Source organism: Ursus arctos, unplaced genomic scaffold (genome assembly GCF_023065955.2).
Source record: "Ursus arctos isolate Adak ecotype North America unplaced genomic scaffold, UrsArc2.0 scaffold_10, whole genome shotgun sequence".
Classification (NCBI taxonomy): Eukaryota; Metazoa; Chordata; class Mammalia; order Carnivora; family Ursidae; genus Ursus; species Ursus arctos.
Window position 1 is genome coordinate 5,004,106 of NW_026622764.1, and position 19,499 is coordinate 5,023,604.

Here is a 19,499-nt window from a genome sequence, read left to right on the forward strand (position 1 = left end):
CAGCCACAGAATTAATTATATAGTTTCCTGTTTGCAAGGATATTTCCTTTGCAGACTCATAGTTACCAAGGATTTCCAAATCAAAAAAAAGACTGTGGGATATACACTAAACAATGACACTGATTTATAAGCAGGGAGCCCACCGTGCCATGTCACAGAGAAAAAAATAACAAAAATAAATAGAAACAGAGCGTAATAGGTAATGTTCTTAACAAGGACCATACAGTTTTCTGCGTGGGGCTTCTTGGGCAATGCTGCTGAACCAGCTAGGCCTAAGCACGAAGTCACAGAAACATCTATGCGAGAGAGCCAACGTTCTCACATCCTCCTGGGATGGGAAGTCGTATGACACACAGATTTCTCTGAATTTCTGAAAGCACTTCGTGAAATTCCTCCAACACTCTTCCCATCTGTGACAGCAGTCGGACCACAGAAGCATCTCGCAGCAGTGTTGGTCCGTAGTGAAGAAAGAGAAGGAGATGAGATTTTTATTCCTTTCCCTGCTGACTCTTGTAAGCTCCGCTTGAGTTCCTGGTACTTGGTAACTTATCAGAATAAGGAAGAGGAGCAGAAGTCTTTCTGTCCCCACGGTACCCATGGCCCTGAACCCTGCCTGGTTTTGATGCTTTGTGGAGACCCCAATGGCTGCCCCGTAGCCCGCTGACCTCTCCAGGAATCCGTATGGCTCTCCTCCACCCCATCCACTAACATCTCTTTCAAGGCGGCCAGCAAAGGATTCATTAGGGAAGGGGTGGAAAATTAAAATGGTACATTTGGTGAGAATGTTATCTTCTTTGTCCATTTATTTTTTTCCTCGTCTATTTTCTTAGAATAAACTTTTAAAATGAGAAAATTACCATAACCATGTTCAGGAAAATAACAACGTGAAATGTGATATTTACGAGCGTGTGGTAGATTTCTGTTTAGATTATAGTCCCTCCGGCTGCAGACAATCTTTGTTTTTCGAGCACAGTCCTGGAAAACTTTAGGACCCATTATCAAGACATTTCAAAGGCCCAATTTATTTCTCGACTCAGCTTATGGCCTTAATGAATGAGTGAATTCTCTGTAGAACATCTCTGCCATTTTAATGTGGGCTTTTGATTTTCATTTCATTTCGCATCATTTTCAGTTTTTAGAGCAATTTCTATTCTAGCTAATGCACAGTTAGCTTTCAACTCGGAATGGCCTTTATATACCCAGGTATTTGTGCTTTGTCACCTAACATACTCGTCTTCCTCGAACATCCTCTCACAACTCGAGGTGCATTATTCCTTGCTTCCTTCCCCTCATCAAACAAATACTTACTGTGCTTTGGGAGATAAACAGGCTGCGAGGTGTTTCGAGCACCAGGAAGGAGTGAAGGAGTGATTCTTATTCTCAACAATGTCAAGTAGAAGGAAAGTAACATAATGCTATTAACATTAGATGCGAGACCATGCTAGCATTTGCTATCACACTGATCTCATACACCTGCCGATGCTCCCCTCGAGAAAACTATTCAGCTGTGTACCTTAGTGACCTAAAATTTGTTCTTGCTTAAAAAAGATACTATAAAAACTATAAATGCACAGATACTCGTAAATCTCATTCTAATTCTTTTCTGTCGATGGTCATTACGATTTCTAAATTTCTTAGCTTGACCTCTCATTTTGTATTGTTTTACCAGCCCAATTTTAAAAGAGCCCTAGAAAACTAGCAAATTCTCAAGAGATGACTTATTTTACTATCTTTACCTTAAAAAATATGGACGCAATGTGGATACCGGTGCTGATTTTGTAGTTTTTGTAGGTTATTTCTGAATAAATCCTACATTGATTCCTGTGAAATCACTATTCTAGCCAGTATAAAATGAAGAGATACTAAAATTGAAACACTATGTTCTGCGACACTAAGGATTTACATGATGGCGAAAAATTATCTTGGTAATGAGTAAACCACTGCATTGCAAACCATGGGTGTGACTTCTGGTCTAAGCTGGCAGGCTGAAGCCAAAACTTTACTTCCCATCTGTCTCTAAATCTCATCGAAATTGAAATAAAAACTACAAAATGAATATATTCGTAGGAGCAATAAAACCATTTTGTTTTGCTTTGTTTTGTTTAGAAAGTGGGACACTATTAAAATGGAGACTTACAAATTTTTTCTGTAGAAGGCAGTAGTAAGATGTTTGAAGGGGAGCATTAAGAGTAGGCTCTAAGAGAGCCCACGGCAGGGAAGGGCACGGTTCTTCCAGCAGGACCCTCTGCTGATCATGGCTTGTTCCGAGGATGTGTCAAGATCAGGGGAACACAGAGACCAGAAGTGCTCTGATGGAGTGAAGGCTCTCAGCAGATACCTGAGCCGACTGGTGATCCCATTCCTCACCCACAAAACCCAAGGATCTACCTTCTGATGACACTGAATGAGCTCCTGTGAGGAAGCCTTCTTGGCGATGCCTTTGGGAGTGGTGGGAAGGGAGCCTCAGCTTGTCCTTTTTGTCCCCATTTGCTCAGCCAAGGAAAATGCTCCTCTGTAGAGAGACCTGCAGACCGAAGGCAATGAGAGGTGGAAACATTATATGGAAGGGCTGGGATCCACCCAATACAAGCTTTCTGGAGAAAACAAAACAAAACAAAACAGGATATAAAGTGAAAAGTGGGGGAGGGGCAGGTTATCAAAGCAATGCGCAAAGCAGTCTCCAGAAAAATGTGGTTTCAGATGGAAGGGGCCCAGCGGAAGCAGCCATAAAGAAACCACATGCAAACATATCCTCTTGAGATTTTAGAATACAGCAGGTACATGCAGTATCCAAAAGTGTCCTTGAGGAGAGCAAGCCCTCCATGAAATGAGAGGGATATTGACGCCAGCATGGAGGCAGGATTTGGGCCTCACTGGTCATCTCCCCCGATGATATCCCTGTGGGCATATGACATTACAAGGCAGAAAGCATGCTGCACGTGGAATTATGATCGATAACCGGCTCACCTTAAACTAGGAAGACCGTCCTGGATTACCCAGGTGGCCCAACGTCATCACAGAAGGGAGAAGTGCAGGCCAGAACAAAGAGTCAGGAGGATCAGAGAAAGGGGCCACCAGCCAGGGGTGCAGGTGGTCTCCACAAGCAGAATCTCCAGTCAACAGCCAGTAAGAAACAGGGATCTTGGTACCACAACCGTATGAGAGTGAATTTTGCTAACATCCTGAATCAGCCTGGAGAGTCAAGGCCAGCACCTTGATTTCAGCCTCACGAAACCCTGAGTGGGGAACCCGGTCAAACCCCCAGGCTTCTGACCTACAGAACTGGGAGGTGATGAATGGATGCCACTTTAAGCCATTGTGGCCGTGACAGTTGTTTACAGCAGCAATGGGAAGCAAACACACATCTTGGTACTGGAAGTCAGGGGTTGCATAGCACATACCAGGAAATGTGGAAGTGGTTCTGGAACCAGATGGGGGGGAAGTTGGGAGAAGTTTGAAGAGCATGATAAGGAAAATCCCAGATTGCCTTGAACAGGATGTTGGTAGAAGTGTGGCATTAAAGACCAGCGGCCAGGGCTCAGAGGGAAATGAGGAGGGTGTTAATGGAAACTAGAGGCATGTTATGTGGTATCAGGAAGCCTAGCAGAACTGGGTCCCGCAGAAGCATGGACGGCAGAGATCGTAAGCGATGGAGTTGGCTCTACAGCTGAAGAGATTTCCCAGCAAAGTGTTTCAGATATAGCCTGTCTTTTCTTGCTACTTACAATAAAATGCAAAAGGAGAGAGATAAATGAAAGGAACTGGTAATACAAACCCAGGATTTGATGATTTGGGAAGATCTCCATGTTCCAAGATGGCGAAAGATAAAAAAATGTCCTGTCAGGAACGCATACTCGAGAGAAAGCAGAACAGAACAGAGGGTGTGGCAGCACAACCAAGGCCAATACCTCAGAAAGTCTGAACGGTCCAAGTGTGAAGTTACAAAACGGCTCTCTGAAGAGGTGAAAGGTGTGACTCATGGCTCCTCTCAGCCCCCTGAGCAGTGGCCCAAAACAGCGAAGGGATCATCGAGGAAGGATCAGAGGAGGCGCTCCCCGTCCGACGGAGTGAATCCTGGGACAGAGGCAAGAGTCTCACACAGTTATTGAGAATTCATAGCAGCAAAAACACTGCCAGCTTGGGGGGGCAGGGACAGGGGCAGGATGGAAGGAAGAAAGGGTGTCGGCCACCCCCAGGCACGCTAATGAAAGTGCTCAGCGGCAGACACGTGCTGTTCGTCACAAAAGAGGAAGGATGAGTCAGGGGGCAGCGCTCCGAGCCCAGAGGGGAAGCCGAGAACCACACAGGAGAATTCCCAGGCCCGGAAACCACATGGAGCTTGTGGACTTCAAAACTGATTGGGATGATGACATTTTCTTCCTTCCATTGTCTTCCTTTTTGAAGCAGAGTGTCTGTAAGTCCTCTCCTGTGCCTCACTCACCATTGGACGCTTGGAGCAGATAACTTGCTTTCTACGATCTCCACAGATGGAGAGGAATTTTGTCCCAGGACGGATTATGCCCAGAGTCCCATCCATACCTAATTTAGGTGATTTGGATCAGGAGATTTGGGGATTTGGAACTAAGATTTAGAGATTTCCGTACTTTGAGTTGATGCTGTATTGGGTGGAGACATTTGGAATCTTGGGATGTGGTTTGCATGTGGCATGGATGTGAATCTTTGGGAGCCAGAGGGCAGAGTGGTAGGCTGAGTAATGCCCCCCTCAAAAAAAGAAAAAAAAAAAAAAGATGCCCGTGACCTACTCCTCAGGACCTGTGAACACATTGCATGGCAAAAGAAATTTTGCAGGTAGGACTGAGGTTGTGGACCTTGGGGGGAAGATCATCCTGGATCATCGGGGTGAGCCCATTCTGGTCACATGAGCCCTGAGAACCACAGGAGAGGGCAGTCAGTCAGTGAGAGACACAGTATGAGAGGCAGGAGAAATGATGCAAAAGGAGAGGTCAGAGCGAATGAGAGGACTTCATGGGTCATCGCTGGCTTTGAAGGTGGAGAAGGGGCCATCAGCCAAGAAGTGGGGACAGACAGCTTCTGGATGCCGAGAGTTACTCTGCCACCAGTATGAGGACAGCAGGACCTCAGTCCTACAAGAAGAACCAAAGTCTGCCAACACACCCTATGGCCTTGGAAGTGAATTCTTCCCAAGAATTTCCAGAAAGGAGCTCAGCCCTGCCAACATCTTGATTTTGGTTTGTGAGCCCAGGCCAGAGAAACCCATGAGCCCGGCTAGACTTCTGACCCACAGAAGCATGAGTGGGTCAGTGAGCGCTGGTTTCGCAGCTGAATGTGTGGTGAGCTCTTCCTCCATCAACAGGAAACACATGCAACTAGAACTCTCCCCACAGCACTGGACGCTGAGATACAGCCAACGGCTGCCTCCAAAGTTATTAGAACCAGAAAGATTGTGAACTAGGATCTGTACCTGACAAGCTGCCTTTTGAATGTGAGAATGAAGTTTATTTGTTTAAATGAAGTAGGTATACTCTTGAAAGTTTACCTTGCACACATCCCATCTGGAACATAACTTGAAGTTTTACTCTAGCAAAACAAGAGTTGTTCGAGAAAGAGGATACTGCAGGATCTCACGGTGGTGGTTTAGGGAAAAATCAAGCGTAAGATAATATCTGTGCAACAAAAACAGCCCGTTCATGTTAGAACATTGAAACTGGAATGATTATGAGACTGAAGGCATCAGTGATACAAGGAAGAAGGGAAAACATTTTTTCTGATTCTACGAAAAATGCAAGACAATTAGAACCTCAGGAAAAGCATGCAAGAGAATCATGGGTCACATAGAAAGTGATCTAAAATTTTCATGATTGTTATGAGTTGATGAAGCATAAAAAGTGAGAATCTGTTTGCCTAATATTTCAACGATCTTGAATGATATTGTAATGAAATGGGATTAAATGAACTCTTGGGATGTACCTTTTTTACTTTCAATGTTCAAAAGTAATATATATAACACAAACACAGAGGAAAATGTAACTTTAGAAAGAAAACAATGATTGGCCACATTTAGGGATCAGTGGGGGAGGAGAGAATGGTAGTGGGTTCCTTAGTTGGTCTAAAATCACTGGATTAAGAAATAGATGAAAAAATTTGTTGCGTAGAGCCATGAAGATAATCACTCCCAACATGAAAGCAAACAAAAAGCAGAAACAATCCATCAAAAGTGTTTCTCCTTGGAGAAGAGGATTAGGATCGAAGAAAAAGGTAATCGTTTGCATTCCATTCTATACTTTTGATGTTGTTCGAGCATTTTTATTTCCACCCTCATGTGATATTTTTCTCATTGCCATTATTGCCCATTTATCTCCAAAATATTAATTTTTTATTATGAAAATGCATTCCAGTTAAACTCTCCTACGTGGGTATAAGTAAAAGGTAATCATGCCGTCTTATCCTTAGTACATTTAACCATTGCTAGTAAGGAATAAAAAAAAGGAGCAGGCAGTAAGTGGCAAAGTAAACAGACGCATCTGACTGTCCCACTTCTGACTCCAGTGAAATAACCACGGGCCCCTGAAAACTCTAGGTCATCGGAAGGGGGCCGTCCATGTGCAAGAAACTGAGCCGTTTCCTCAAGAGGAAAAGAAATCAGATTCGAGCACACTGGGCACTTCCTGCAACTCCTCCCCCTCAGGAGAAAGAGTGAGCACTGTTGAAGGTAAAACGTGGAGGTCTGTGATCCCACCAGTCCTTCCCTGGAGGAAAATGGTTCACAGACAAGTGTGAATTGAGAGACAGCTGGCAAACATTCTGCTGGGTTTCCTGAAGCCAGTGAGGACCAGACCAGAAGCATTCTCCACAGCTGTGCAGGGCCCTCAGGGCAAGGCCTGGGCTTCTTCCGAAATGCAGCCAGGAGGAAGTGTGTGGGTTCGTCATCTAGTGTCAAAGCAGATTCAGAGAAGATTCGGGTGAACAGCACCAGCTTGGGAAGGTTACCCAGAGCACCAGGTCCCTTACTGCGTTTCTAACAGCATCCTCAGGGGAGTAAGATGTCAAGCCAAAGAAATTGCAGAGTCACTCCAGCTGTTTTGGAGACAAATGGAAACACATCTCTGTTCAAGAATAAATAGAATATTGTTTCCTAGGGCTGTTGTAAGAAAAATGTCTCACAATTCTGGAGGCTGGAAGCCCGAGATTAAGGTGTTGGTAGAGTTGGTTCCTTCTGAGGGATGGAGGGGAGGCTCTGTTCCCCACTTGTCTCCTCACTTTGGGGAGTTTGCCAGCAACCCTGTGTATTCCTTGGCTTGTAGATGCTTCATCCACTTCACATGACCTTCTCCCTGGGTCCATTCACAGTCCTCCCTCTGTCCATGCCTGTCCCTGTGTCCAATTCCTTTTTTTTAATTTTTAATATATGCACACAGATCATATTGGATTAGTTAACCTATCATGACCTCATCTTGACTAAGTCTCTTAAGACCCTCTTTCCAAATCAGGTCACATCCTGTGGTACTAAGTTCGAGGTCCTTAACATATCTCTTTGGGGGACTCGATTCACCCTTAAACACACAGGAAATGAAATATGGAATCTAACTAAAATATACTTTACATGAAAGAAGGAAGACTGAGTTTGAGAAGCAGAATGATATAGCACGTATTTGAGAAAAAATACTGTGAGGGTAATTTTAGATAACATCTACTCAATAAAATTCAAGAATGTATAGAACCTTTAAAACAAGGGGAGAAGAGTGAAAGGGAATTTGGCTGGGAAGCAGGAAACCATAACACTGGGTTTAGGTTAAAAAAAGAAAATATTGCAGGGCAACAGAGAAAATTTGCAAACACATTACAGATGTATAGTATCAACCATGTAGAAATTGGAATAAGCAAAGGGGAGGGACAAGCATGAAGAATGTGGGGGCCAGGTCCAAGGTGGACACCAACAGTGTAGAAATGAGGACAGGGAATGTGAGCAGTTGAAAACACAAAACATAAAACCAAGGAAAGAAACAATCAAAGAAATGACAGGAGATATCATTCCTGAGCCTCAGGGCACTCTCATTGGCAGGTTAAAGTGATTCTCCCCATTCTGGCAAAATTAAAGAAATTCGATTCAATTCCCAACATTTCTGAATTTTGAGAATGAAGGAAGTATCCTATAAGCTCCAGGGGAAACTACTGTATTTGACCACTGACGTTACATGTGTCTTTCAAAAAGCTGGGTCTGTCCTGCAGGAATCTCTCTCTAGCCTGTGGCTGGTTGGATGGGGATGAGCGGAACGAGTCACACAGATTTGCCTCTCTGGGATTGTGTCACAACCTGACAGCGTTGAACTGAGAAAACAAAATGATGAAGTCCTGTGTGCCCATATGCATGAGAAGGCAGCCAAGCCTGCCTGCCCAGGGAGGTGTGCAGCAGGAAATTGAGATTACAGTGCTCATCTCCACCAGGTGGAGGGCACGTCCCTTTGTGATGGCCAATCCTGTGATTTGTTCTTCATGTCTCCTGGTGTGCCTTGTATTTCATGAAAAAGGCTTGAATTTTTCCAATATTACTCCCACCACCTGTTCTCGTTCTTTTCATTTTTCACCTAAAGTAACTCCTGTGAGTTTCTGTTAATTGCAAGCATGTAATTCCAGAATAAGATAGATGGAAAGCAATATGCAAATATTATTAATAATTAATAGGAGACAGGATATAAAATATAATTAATTTGACAATAACTGAGTTTAAAATATCTGATGGTAGCCAAAAAAATGATAAAGAATGAGGAGTTAAAGGAAACAAAATTTTGTTAATTTCCTGATCAGTGATCCTGGTAATTAGACAAATATAGGTTCACCTGTGTGTGGTTTTTTAAAAGCCAAAGTCTAGTAGAATTAACAACAGCAAGTATTTAACAAATTATGAAAAAATAGCATTTAAATATGGTCACATAGAAAAAGATAGAAAACAAAGGGAGTGGCAATGAAACATTTTTAAATCTTTGAAAATGCTATTATATGATGATAAAGGTAAGTTCAAGCACTACAGGCCTGACAATAAACGTAAATGGATTAAACTTTCCTTTTTGATCACTGTAAAATTCTTATATGTAGAACATAGTACAGAGAAAACATAAAGAGACCAAAAAAATTAAAATAATGGACAAAACTTTATCAGATGACTGTGCTAATTTGGATGGAGTTTACATTAATACCAGACAAAATGTGCTCAAAACCACAACAGAACAAAACCAATGGAACTTCACCAAAAAAATATATATATATGTACTTTGTAAGAAAAAAGAGTATCATGTTTTCTTGATTAATAGTAAATGTCTAGTGAAAAAATGTGAAGATTTATTAATTTTCTGTACCTACTGACTTAATCGCCAAATCTCTAAAGCAGAATCATCAGAAATGGTTGTGGAAGACACATTTCTCAGTTGATGACATTCTGAATAGGAAAAAATATATAAACATGAAGACTAAGCATTGTTACCAATGTTGATATTTGCAAAAAATAGTAAGATAATAATTTTACATAACGAAGAAAACCCACAAAGAAATCGATTAGAGAAAATCAACTTTTTAAAGGCTACTTTCATGAAATGAAGGTAAATAAAACTTGAAATTAGTGACAAAAATAGTTTTGAAAATATATCAGTGATATTTTTTAAAAGCCATAGAACACTCTTTTAAGTCATTTAGATATAAAAGGAAACATATATTGCAATTACAGAATACGCAAAAATCACTGCATATTAAAACGTAAGAGAATTGGCTGAAGCATTCTCAGAGGGAGATTTAGAGCAATAACTAACTTATTAAGGAAAAACATGAATTTAAATGAGTAAAGTGGCATTCAATTCAATATAGTTAGAAGGGGAATAATAAAAAAGTTAAGCAAAAGATGAAGATAATTAAGAAATTGATGCATTAACACACAGAACGTATCAATATTCAAGAGCTGTATCCTTGATAGTTGAAGCAACGTGGGCAAAAAAATTTTGCATCTTATCTGGGATTGAAAAAAGATGAAATAAAGTATTGACAATGAAGGAGAGGATTAGAAAATTAGCCTTAAAATATGTATAATTCTACATGAATAAATGTAAAACTCTCAATAAAAAAGCTATTTTTAGAGAAATATGAATGATCAAACCTGACACAAAACAACCTTGACAGATTAATAGCCATGAAAGGAACTGTACAATTATGCAAATTACCTCAAAGAAAGAGCTTGTATCCAGAAAGTTTTATAGATTCCATGCCATATAAATTATTCTAGAGTTACTAAAACTCGATAATAATGTATATAGAATATATATTTATATGTATATTACACATATAATTTCACTTAGTAATATACATACATTTAAAATTAATACTACCAAATCAAATAAAGAATAACATTGTACAGTCATACATGCTGAATTGAATTTTCCATGTGAAATCTAGAATTTACGTGCACACTGTGTGTATATATGTGTGTCTATATTAATAAAAAAGTTGGGGAAACAAATTCCAGCAGTTTCTTCTTGTTTCTTTTTTCATCCTAATGAAGTCAGATATGGAGTGATTTTCCCCTTCTTTTTACTTTGCTGTTTTTTAACTTTTGCATTTAGAAAAATATTAAGTATATCACTTGTTCAGGTATCTGAAAAAATTAGTCTCATGCATGATGGTAAAAGGTAAATTACTGAGATAATGAAGGATTTATTTAAACATTATCATGTGGTTATTTTGAGGATTTCCTTAGAATATTTGGCTTTCCTGTACTTAGATAAAATTTATAATGACCATATTAGAGTGATTGTTTTGAGCTATGAAAAATAAGGTTTTTCCATGAGTGGCTCAGATGAATTGAAAACAGAAAAGGAATTTGAATTGGATATTCTTTAAAGTCTTTCCTCATAGTAAATTTTGATTCCACTATTTATCCCAAGTTACAATAGGAGTAATTATTATTATGTGAGATTTTACTATCTGCCAGGCACTGTTCTAAGCAATTTATATGTATTATTTAATTTTCAAAAAAATCTCCATGAGTTTGGACTGTAAGATAGAATAATTGCTATTATTATTATCATTATTCAATGTCAAATGGCAACTAATGATTTATTAGAGATTGCAAATAGAGCATTTTGTAAGCAAAATGTATCAGAACATTTCATTCACTGACGATTTCCTTTTTCCTTTTGAAACCCCAATCACTTACATATCTACGCAATGAAATGAGTGCTTGAGAAATGTTTTATTTTCATTTGGAAACAAGTTCTTATCGTCCCTTGAATGGTGTGGAAGAGTTAGCTGCTCTGGATAGCCTTCCCAGGAAGCGCATGGGTATGCAGGTGGTTCATCGGGGAAATGCACCTGTGCCCGGGGTCAGGGAAGGAGGATTGGCAGAGGGACAGTATCTGGAGCTGGAATGGCCCTTCACAGGTGCTCTGATGATTGGAGGTGGCTGCCCAGGGGCCCAGAGACAGTTTCCACCTGCCAGCAGCATTCCTAGCTGGGAGAGTGAGTCGGAGCTGGAAAGAGCAGAACGGGATAGAGAAAAGTGCGGTAATGTTTTCTAGGCAGACCCAACAGAAAAGAAATCGTTTTTAGGCATAAATGCAAAAGAATGGAAGAACAAAACTTGGTGCACAGTAAAGGGTTTGTTGAAACCTTTGCTGACACAGCAGAGGGGAACCAGCGAAAGGGATTCACATCCCAGACCCTCCAGACACAGGGACGGAGGACAGTCAATACCGCGGAGGAGGAAGCAGCGTGCGCATAGGGTGGAAAGTGGAAATCTGTTCAGAAGCTATCCACAGCGCATGCGCGCCTCTCCAACCCAGCCGCTGCTCTTCCTCACCCCAGAGAAAGGCTGTTGCCTATTTCTTGAGGCAGGGAGGACTGTTTTTTGGAGATGGTTGGAGAAAGTTGTTGGGTTGGGTGCCACCAGGGGGAGGTAGGATGGGGGAACCAAAATGTGGGTTAAATGAATGTGTGCACACTGGAGGGAGATTCCCCCATCCCCAGCTGTCTTCTCCCATCTGGTTCTTGGAAAACAGGCAGCACAGCCTTTGCCCTCCGGGACAGATAACACTGGACGTGTTCTGGGAAATCTGACCAACGTAAAGGGAAGAAATGTGCAAGTTTCTCTCCATCTAAACAGTTCAGGCAGGTCCCCTTACCCGGCCGCTCACAACCCTGCCTAGGTGTCCAGATTGCAATGCTTTTAACTACAGGCATTCAATGAAGACTGCACAGCCTTCCCACATTAAAAATAAGAGAGAAACAAAGAAGAAAAAATGGCTTGGAGGAAACAGGGCGCATGCAGGGAGGAAATAAAACATGGTAAATAAAAGCACTGCAAATATCTCAGGGATAAAAGAATATATTGCAACTGTGAAATGAGAACAGTCAGTTCAAAAAAAAAAAAAAAAAAGAAGAAGAAGAAGAAAAGAAAAACCCAACATTCAGAGTACATAAAAGAGCTCTTGGAAATTAAAATACGATAGGATAAAACTCCATAAAATCATTACATGATAAAGCTCACCGAATCCTCCAGAAATTAGAGCAAAGGGATGAAGTGGCATAAAGTAGGAGAGATGAGATAAGAGAATTAAAGGACAGGTCCCAGGACCCCGACAGCTGAAGGTAAGAGTCATGCTCGGAAATCTGAAGGATAAGAATTCCTGAACTGGGATTCCATGCTCAGCCAAACAATTAAATACAAGGTAGACTAGACATATTTTTAGGCATGCAGCATGTCAGAAATTTGCTCCCATGAGCTTTTTCTTAGGAAGATGGAGATGCCATGGTCCACCATACCGAGAAAGGACATGGAAGCTATACCTGAATAGAAAACCCCCAGGACAGAAGCCACAAGCGTCCCCCACCACGAGAGCGTTCACTGAGGCTGTCGGGCTGGTAGCTGGGTGCCAGGCAACAAAGCAACAGGTCCAGATGGCCAAAGACTCCAGGAGAGAAGCTGATAGGACACCCTATTCTGCTGAAACAACTGGGAAGGGTTGGGGGTTGAAGTAGTAAGTACATAGGAAACTGTAAGGTAATGGTTACCTCTAGGAAGACCAGAGCCATAAGGAACAGAAAACTCAAGTTTCCTGCATGTCTGAGTTAAGAATTGTTTGTGTAACATCCTAATAAAAGGGGCCTTGTTGAACATACTACCATGAAGGGATGGGGGTGCATATGAGTTGAAAAATGAATATTATCCCTGATAATGTTGCTGTCACGTGTCCTAGAGGGAAGTCCATAAAGAAAAAAAAGTGAAAAGTCAAGAAAAGCATAAAACAGGTTATTTACAGAAATGTAGCTAAATTCAAAAACAGCAAATAGAGGTTCAGGTATTTGCCTCTGAAAAGGAAAAATTGGGGATGGGGGAGGTGGAGGCATTTTTAAAAAATATCTCGTGGAATTATTTCATTATTAATATATATGCATGTGTAGCTCTGAAAAAATTATTAAAAGGATGGACAAGGGGAAAAGGAAACAGTATGAATTTTATCAGTTGGGAAGAAGATACATTTATTGGCCTGAATGAACTGCTTTATTCTTTCTGAAATGACTTTAGTTATAAATCAGCAAACTAGCTTCTGAGCGAGTTTGGGGGAGCTTCTTATTTGGATGAAATTGTTCAACAGATTTTCATTATTAACATTCCAAAGTGTTCAACTAAATGACCTTTAGATTTCTATTTCTATAATCCTAACTATACACTCTCTTCTTTGTAGAATATAATTTTGGAAAACATATACTTCAATAAATGATTAGTCTACTAGTGAGGTTATCGTATACGAAAAAGAAAAATATCATACATTAAAAATGTCAGAGCTGCAGACCTCATTAATTCAGTTTTTTTTTCCATATTCTATCTAGGAGAAGGTGAAGTTTACCTTTGAATGCCTAAGAAGAAATGAATATTGTAAGCATCATTATAAGGATATCTTGGTCATTTCTTTAAAAGGAACTGAAGTTTGCAGTGTATAATATCTTATTTAAAAGATTCTCTTTTTTTAAACAACTATATATTGAGTATATTCATGTAATAAATGATATTTGAGGATCCATTTTGTTCAGGCATTCCATTATATATTGGGAACACAAAGCCAAATATATAGTTCTTGCTTTTAAGGTGATAGGTAAATAGGGAAATTGACCTAAAATTAGCAATTGTGCTGAAAAGGACAGATAGCAATTGCTCTATTGAAGAGTTGCGTAGAATGCGCTAGCAGCCCAGGGGGGGAGTATAGACTTCACGCAGGGAATTTCAGGGAAGCCGAACTTGAAGCATAAATGAGAGTAAAGTCCATAAGTTGATGGGAAAAATTCCAGGAAGGAAAAGCAGCTTGGGGAATGGTGAACGTATCACGTGTTCTGGGAAGAGCCGGTAGTTCAGGCTGTCAGGAGCACTGGTCAAGGAGTCTGAAGAGACAGGAAAAGATATTTTAGATTGTATTATGTAGGTGGAGGCAAAGAGACACTATTAATAGCTATTATTATTAAGAGTAACCAAAATTTTCAAATTGCTTCTCTATGTTAGGCCCTAAGCCAAGCTTTTTACATACAAAATCTTATTTACTCCTTACAGCTATGCTCTCCTCCTTTATAAAGTTTCAAGCTTAAGGATAGTTTAATAAAATGTGTAGAAACTTTATTCTACCACTCTTGAGAAAATGTTGCTGTCAAGTAAAAAAAAAAAAAGCTACAGAATGGTTTATGTAGCTACTTAACATTATATATAATAGACCAAGAAACAAGATTGGAAAGATAGATATAAAGTGTGTTATTCTTTTCACCACTTTGAATGTTTCTAAAATATCCATTAATCAATTTAAGAATGAGAACAATATCTTATTGTAGAGGAAGGGGGAAGGGAGGACGAGGGAAAGAGATGAGATCTTTTGAGGAGGGAAGAAAAGAGAGTGCGAGCAAGACGGACATTCCTGGGAAGGCAGGCTGGAAGGGAGGTTGCAAACAGAACACCAAGAACAGAGAGGCTCTTCCCGCAAGGGTCCAGGCACAAGATAGGTATTCTGCAGTGGAACAGCAAATGGGAGGTTAAGAGCAATATTTGTAAAACGGATCCAAAGGAAATGGTCCCCCCGTTGGATGTTTCGGGGGCTTTGCCGTCGCTCCAAGGAGAGCAGAGACAGGGTGAGGTTGAGGAGAGCAAGGGATGAGGAGAGGGGTTTCCTAGAGCTCTGATGCTACGATCCGGGGTTTCACTGAGCACAACTAGTCACTGTTCCTTTATGTGTTGCCTCAGTTAATCACATTCCTGGTAAAGAGAAAGGGTGGTTGTGCAACCTTGGTCCCCACATTGATCGAGAACCTCCGGTTCTGCTGTTGGGCCTCATGAAGCTTTATTGTGTGGTCCTGACGCGGAAACCCCCGGCTCTGCGGTCGAGGAGTAGAGGGGAGCGCAGTGGGGAGCCTAGAAGCACGGGTCTGAGAGCACCCTTGACTCTCTGCACCCAGACTGTCTCCCCGGCCTCCCCATCACAAAATGCCTAACTGCTGGCGAGAGGCTGTGGCTCGGGACAGGACCAGCTCCGGCCGCAGCTCCGCCTTCGTTTTAACCTCGCCCTGTCTTCATCCCCCAGGGCTCTACGAAACCTTTCTAACCACCGATGACCCCGAGTGCTGTGATGTCAGGAGAGAAGAGCGCCCGAGCAAGCCCTCCGGAGGGACGCTGGGGACCAGCAGCCCCTGTCCCAGGACGTCCCTCACGGTGTCCGCAGCAGCCAGACTGGGCAACGGCAGACTCAAACTGTGCGTGCTCGTGCTCATTCTCCTGCACACAGTGCTCACGGCCTCCGCGGCGCACAACGGCACGGCGCTGGGCTGGGGGGGCCTCCACGCCCTGGAAGAGAGCTCGCCGCGCGACGAGTAGCCCGGGAGGGGCCCCCGGCGCCATGGGACACACGGGGTGCTGTGACCCTCCTGCCGCTGCCCGCCCGCGAGGCCTTTGGAGTAGAACCGAAGAAGATGGGCCTGGATCCAAACGAGGACACAAACACAGCTTTTTATTGACTAAAAGGCTGTAAAGTGACTTAAATTTCTCACACCATTTTATACACTGTGTTTTAATGTTTGGAGGTTTTATTTGCTTTCCTTTGGTTTGGGTTTCTTTGTTTGTTTAATTTTTTGCACTTGTTAATACAGGATTTATTTTTGGGGATGGTTTCTCAGAGGTAAACTAAGTCTTCACTGTCTCTTTCTCTCTCTATATATATATATTTCTAGTCATTGTGTGTGTTCATCAGGTAGTTCTGTCTCTCTGTCCTGTCAGTTTCTATTAGAGGAATGATCGCTATGACCTCACGGTATAGCAAAATACAACAACAACAAAAAAAATCATAAAAGACAAAAAAAGACAAAAAAAAGAAAACAACAGAAAATACAAATAAAAAAACCCCCCGAACTCTTCGCTCCTGCCTCCCGAACCGACTGCCCTCCCCGGCCTCTCCGGCCTCCCCACCGTCCTTGGCCTCCCCGCCTCCCCGCCTCCCCGCCCCCAGCAGACAACATGGCTTGCTTCTGTCTGTCTGTGCAGCCGCAGTGCGGGCGCACACGCTCCCGGGCTCCGGGCCGCCGCGGCCACCCCGCCGGGAGCAGAACAAGAGTGCTCTCCATGGTAGGCGGAATCAGACAGTTAACACATTTTTTTATGTTGACAACAAAATAAAAGCAAAGAAAACCACCATGAACTACGTTGCTCCAGCTCCCCTTCCCCGAGGCCCCGAGGCCCGTCCCTCCTCGCCGGTTGTCAGGTGGCTGGGGGCCACCCCGAGTCAGGATGGGGGCACATTTCGGCGCTTGTGGGCCCTCGAATGGCAACAAAGGGACTGAGGACACAAATCTGGGTTTCTTTCTCCTCCCGTGTGGTCGTGGAGGAGACCGTAGAGACACTCCAACACCTGCAGTATACAGAATATATACAGTTTTACCCCAGTCTCTCCCCAACCCATGATTTTAAATTATTCCGGGTATAAAGTGTATGCAATTCTGCATTATCACAAAAGAACTTGTTTAAAAAAAAAATAGGTTAGCCATTTTCATTCAAGTGCGAAAACTTTGTCACTTCGAACACGCTGTAGATAGTCGATGAGAAGAGGAGAAATCAGGTCGCTCTGTTTGTATTTTTTCTTTTTGTGGGAACATTTCACCTGCTGAGTGTATATGAATTTGCTTTCTAAAAAAAGGCTTTTATGAGTTTACAGTAGAATCAGTGGAAGGAAGAGTTCATAAGGGCTGTTTTTAAAAAAACCAACAAACAAAACAAATAATTAAAAAAAAAAAAACACTTTACATTCCTTCCTATACTCTAACTACATTGGGGAAGTGCACTTCAGATGTGTTTGCTGTGTAGCTGGGAGATGAAGGAAAACCATAGAAAAGGTCCTCGTAGCGAACAAAATTTAGTTATTAACTTTATAGCTATGAAATTCCCCCTGGCATTGGTTTTTGTTCAAACAAACTTTAATCTCTGCATCATACTTAACCCTGCGACATGCGTACAGTATGCATATTTTGTTTTGAATAAAAAAAATGTTTTGTTCCAGTCTGTTAAGAATATTCAAAAAATAATAAAGGTATTGCTTAATAAAATTGCTAGAATTGTTTAGCAGTACATGCACAAATATTTTACTAGATTCTTCATTTTAATAGTGTTTTGTTGAGACTGAAAATCCTAAAATGGTCTGCTCAAATACAAAACGAAAAAAAAAAAACACCAAAAATGCAAAATTCTCCAGTTTTTGTTCTTTTAAAAATTGTTTTTTCATGCAAATGTCAACACACATTCACAAGTGCACGCACACACACACACACACACACACACACATATAACAGGCACAGTATTTTTAATTTACAGAAATGCAGTGCTATTTCTGGGGCCACAAGTGGGTGGGAAGAGGCTCGGGGGCTTTGAGTTGCAGCAAGTGTTAAACACTGGGAGAAATGAGTGTGTTTAAAGCTCCCTCTCGGTGGGCCACAGATTTCGGTAGATTTCGGTGGATTTAGGGGGTGACAGAAGTAGGGGAGTGGTGGGTGGAGGTTGAAGGGTTTCTGACTCCTAACAAAGGATTTAAGGTGAGCTCTGTTTCAACTGACCTCTTAAAGGCTTTAAAATATATAGCCAGGAAAAAAGTCTGTTCTGACCTTCTGACCTTGCCCTACCTCTGTCTGCCGGGCAAAGGCCACGCCACGGGCCATTTCTTCAGTGTTCCTCATGCTTTTGTTTGTGCCGTGGGAATTTCCATTCTTTGGGGAAATGAGAAATCAACACAGATGCAAATTCCACCCACTCTCATGACAAAAAGTTACTATTTCTAGACACTGGGCAAAATGATTAAATAAAATAGTATCCCATAACAAACAGGGTTTCATTTTCTCTTAATATCTTTTGCAACTGGTTAAAATTCTTTTCAAATATAGAGGGACTGGAAGATTCCACTGGGCCATGTTTTAGCTTTAGTTTGGGGAGAATGTCAGCCGAAAGAGGGAGACAAAAAGCCACCACTACTTTTATCTGACAGGTAAGTCCTCCAGAAGACAATTTCAAGAATTAGGAGAAACAGCACAGTATGTAATTGTACTATGAAACTATAATTTGGGTGAGGAAGAGCTGGCAAGTAGAGAAGGGGAACAGATTATTTCCCATACGTCAACCAGCATTGGAATAGTCTCTTATTCTGGTAGGATTCTTTTCTTGCCATATACGTTTATTCTTATTACGTGAGAATGACCTCAGTGCCTAGTAATTATTACTGTAAATGTATAAGCACTTCCCTATGACATTTCCACCGACACAGAACTAAAGCAGGTTTTCCTGGGTTCAGCCAAAGAATCCAAACAGGCAATGACTCCTAGACAGAGTCAAGAAACAGCCACGGAAAATGCAAATCTCACTACACCCGAGGATCGATTAAAGTAGTTTTTCTACTTGATCAACATACACATGTTAATTCTGATACAAAAAAATATCAGACCCTTTGAGATCATCATCCCGTTCCATTCTTCTCATGGTGGCTATCCATTGCATAGTAGGTAAGGAATTGCGATATTGAAACAATTATTTCTGAAAGCAAACTGAAAAATCAAGAAAATGTATTTCATCCACAAATGTATAGAACAGGTTTCCCCATGTTTATGACTGTCTTTTTTTTTTTTTTTTTTTTTTTTTTTTTGCAATGGAGAAATTCCAGCTTGTGGAAGATTTTGATTCAGCAAAACCAAATGTCAAGCAACATAGTGGGGTTGGATGCCATTCCTTACAGCATTTGGCATTCGGTGGAACTTTCTACTGACTGTTCTTTCATTAAAAAGATAGCGTTGTTCCCCCGGCCTACAATATAGCGAGTGACAGTTGCTCATTTAAGGGGCATCATTAGGGACAAGGGAATGTAGTTCTTCGCCAACGATTTGGTGCCAGTAAGTGCTAGCACCTGTAGTTATTAAAATAAAAGAAGGCAGGCAGCAAGGAAAGAAAGGAAGCAGGATAGAAAGAAAAGAAGACAGAGAGA

At 41.6% G+C, this 19,499-nt stretch overlaps 1 protein-coding gene across 1 annotated transcript in view; it reads left to right on the plus strand.

The window, feature by feature from the left end:
- Window positions 1–15,987, plus strand: part of NALF1 (NALCN channel auxiliary factor 1) — a 601,297-nt gene extending 585,310 nt beyond the window's left edge. The window contains exon 3 of the mRNA XM_044381963.3: window positions 15,576–15,987. Within this exon, the coding sequence (XP_044237898.2) occupies window positions 15,576–15,865 (290 nt within the window). The 3' untranslated portion in view covers window positions 15,866–15,987. The remainder of the gene's footprint in view (window positions 1–15,575) is intronic.
- Window positions 15,988–19,499: the final 3,512 nt, after the last annotated feature.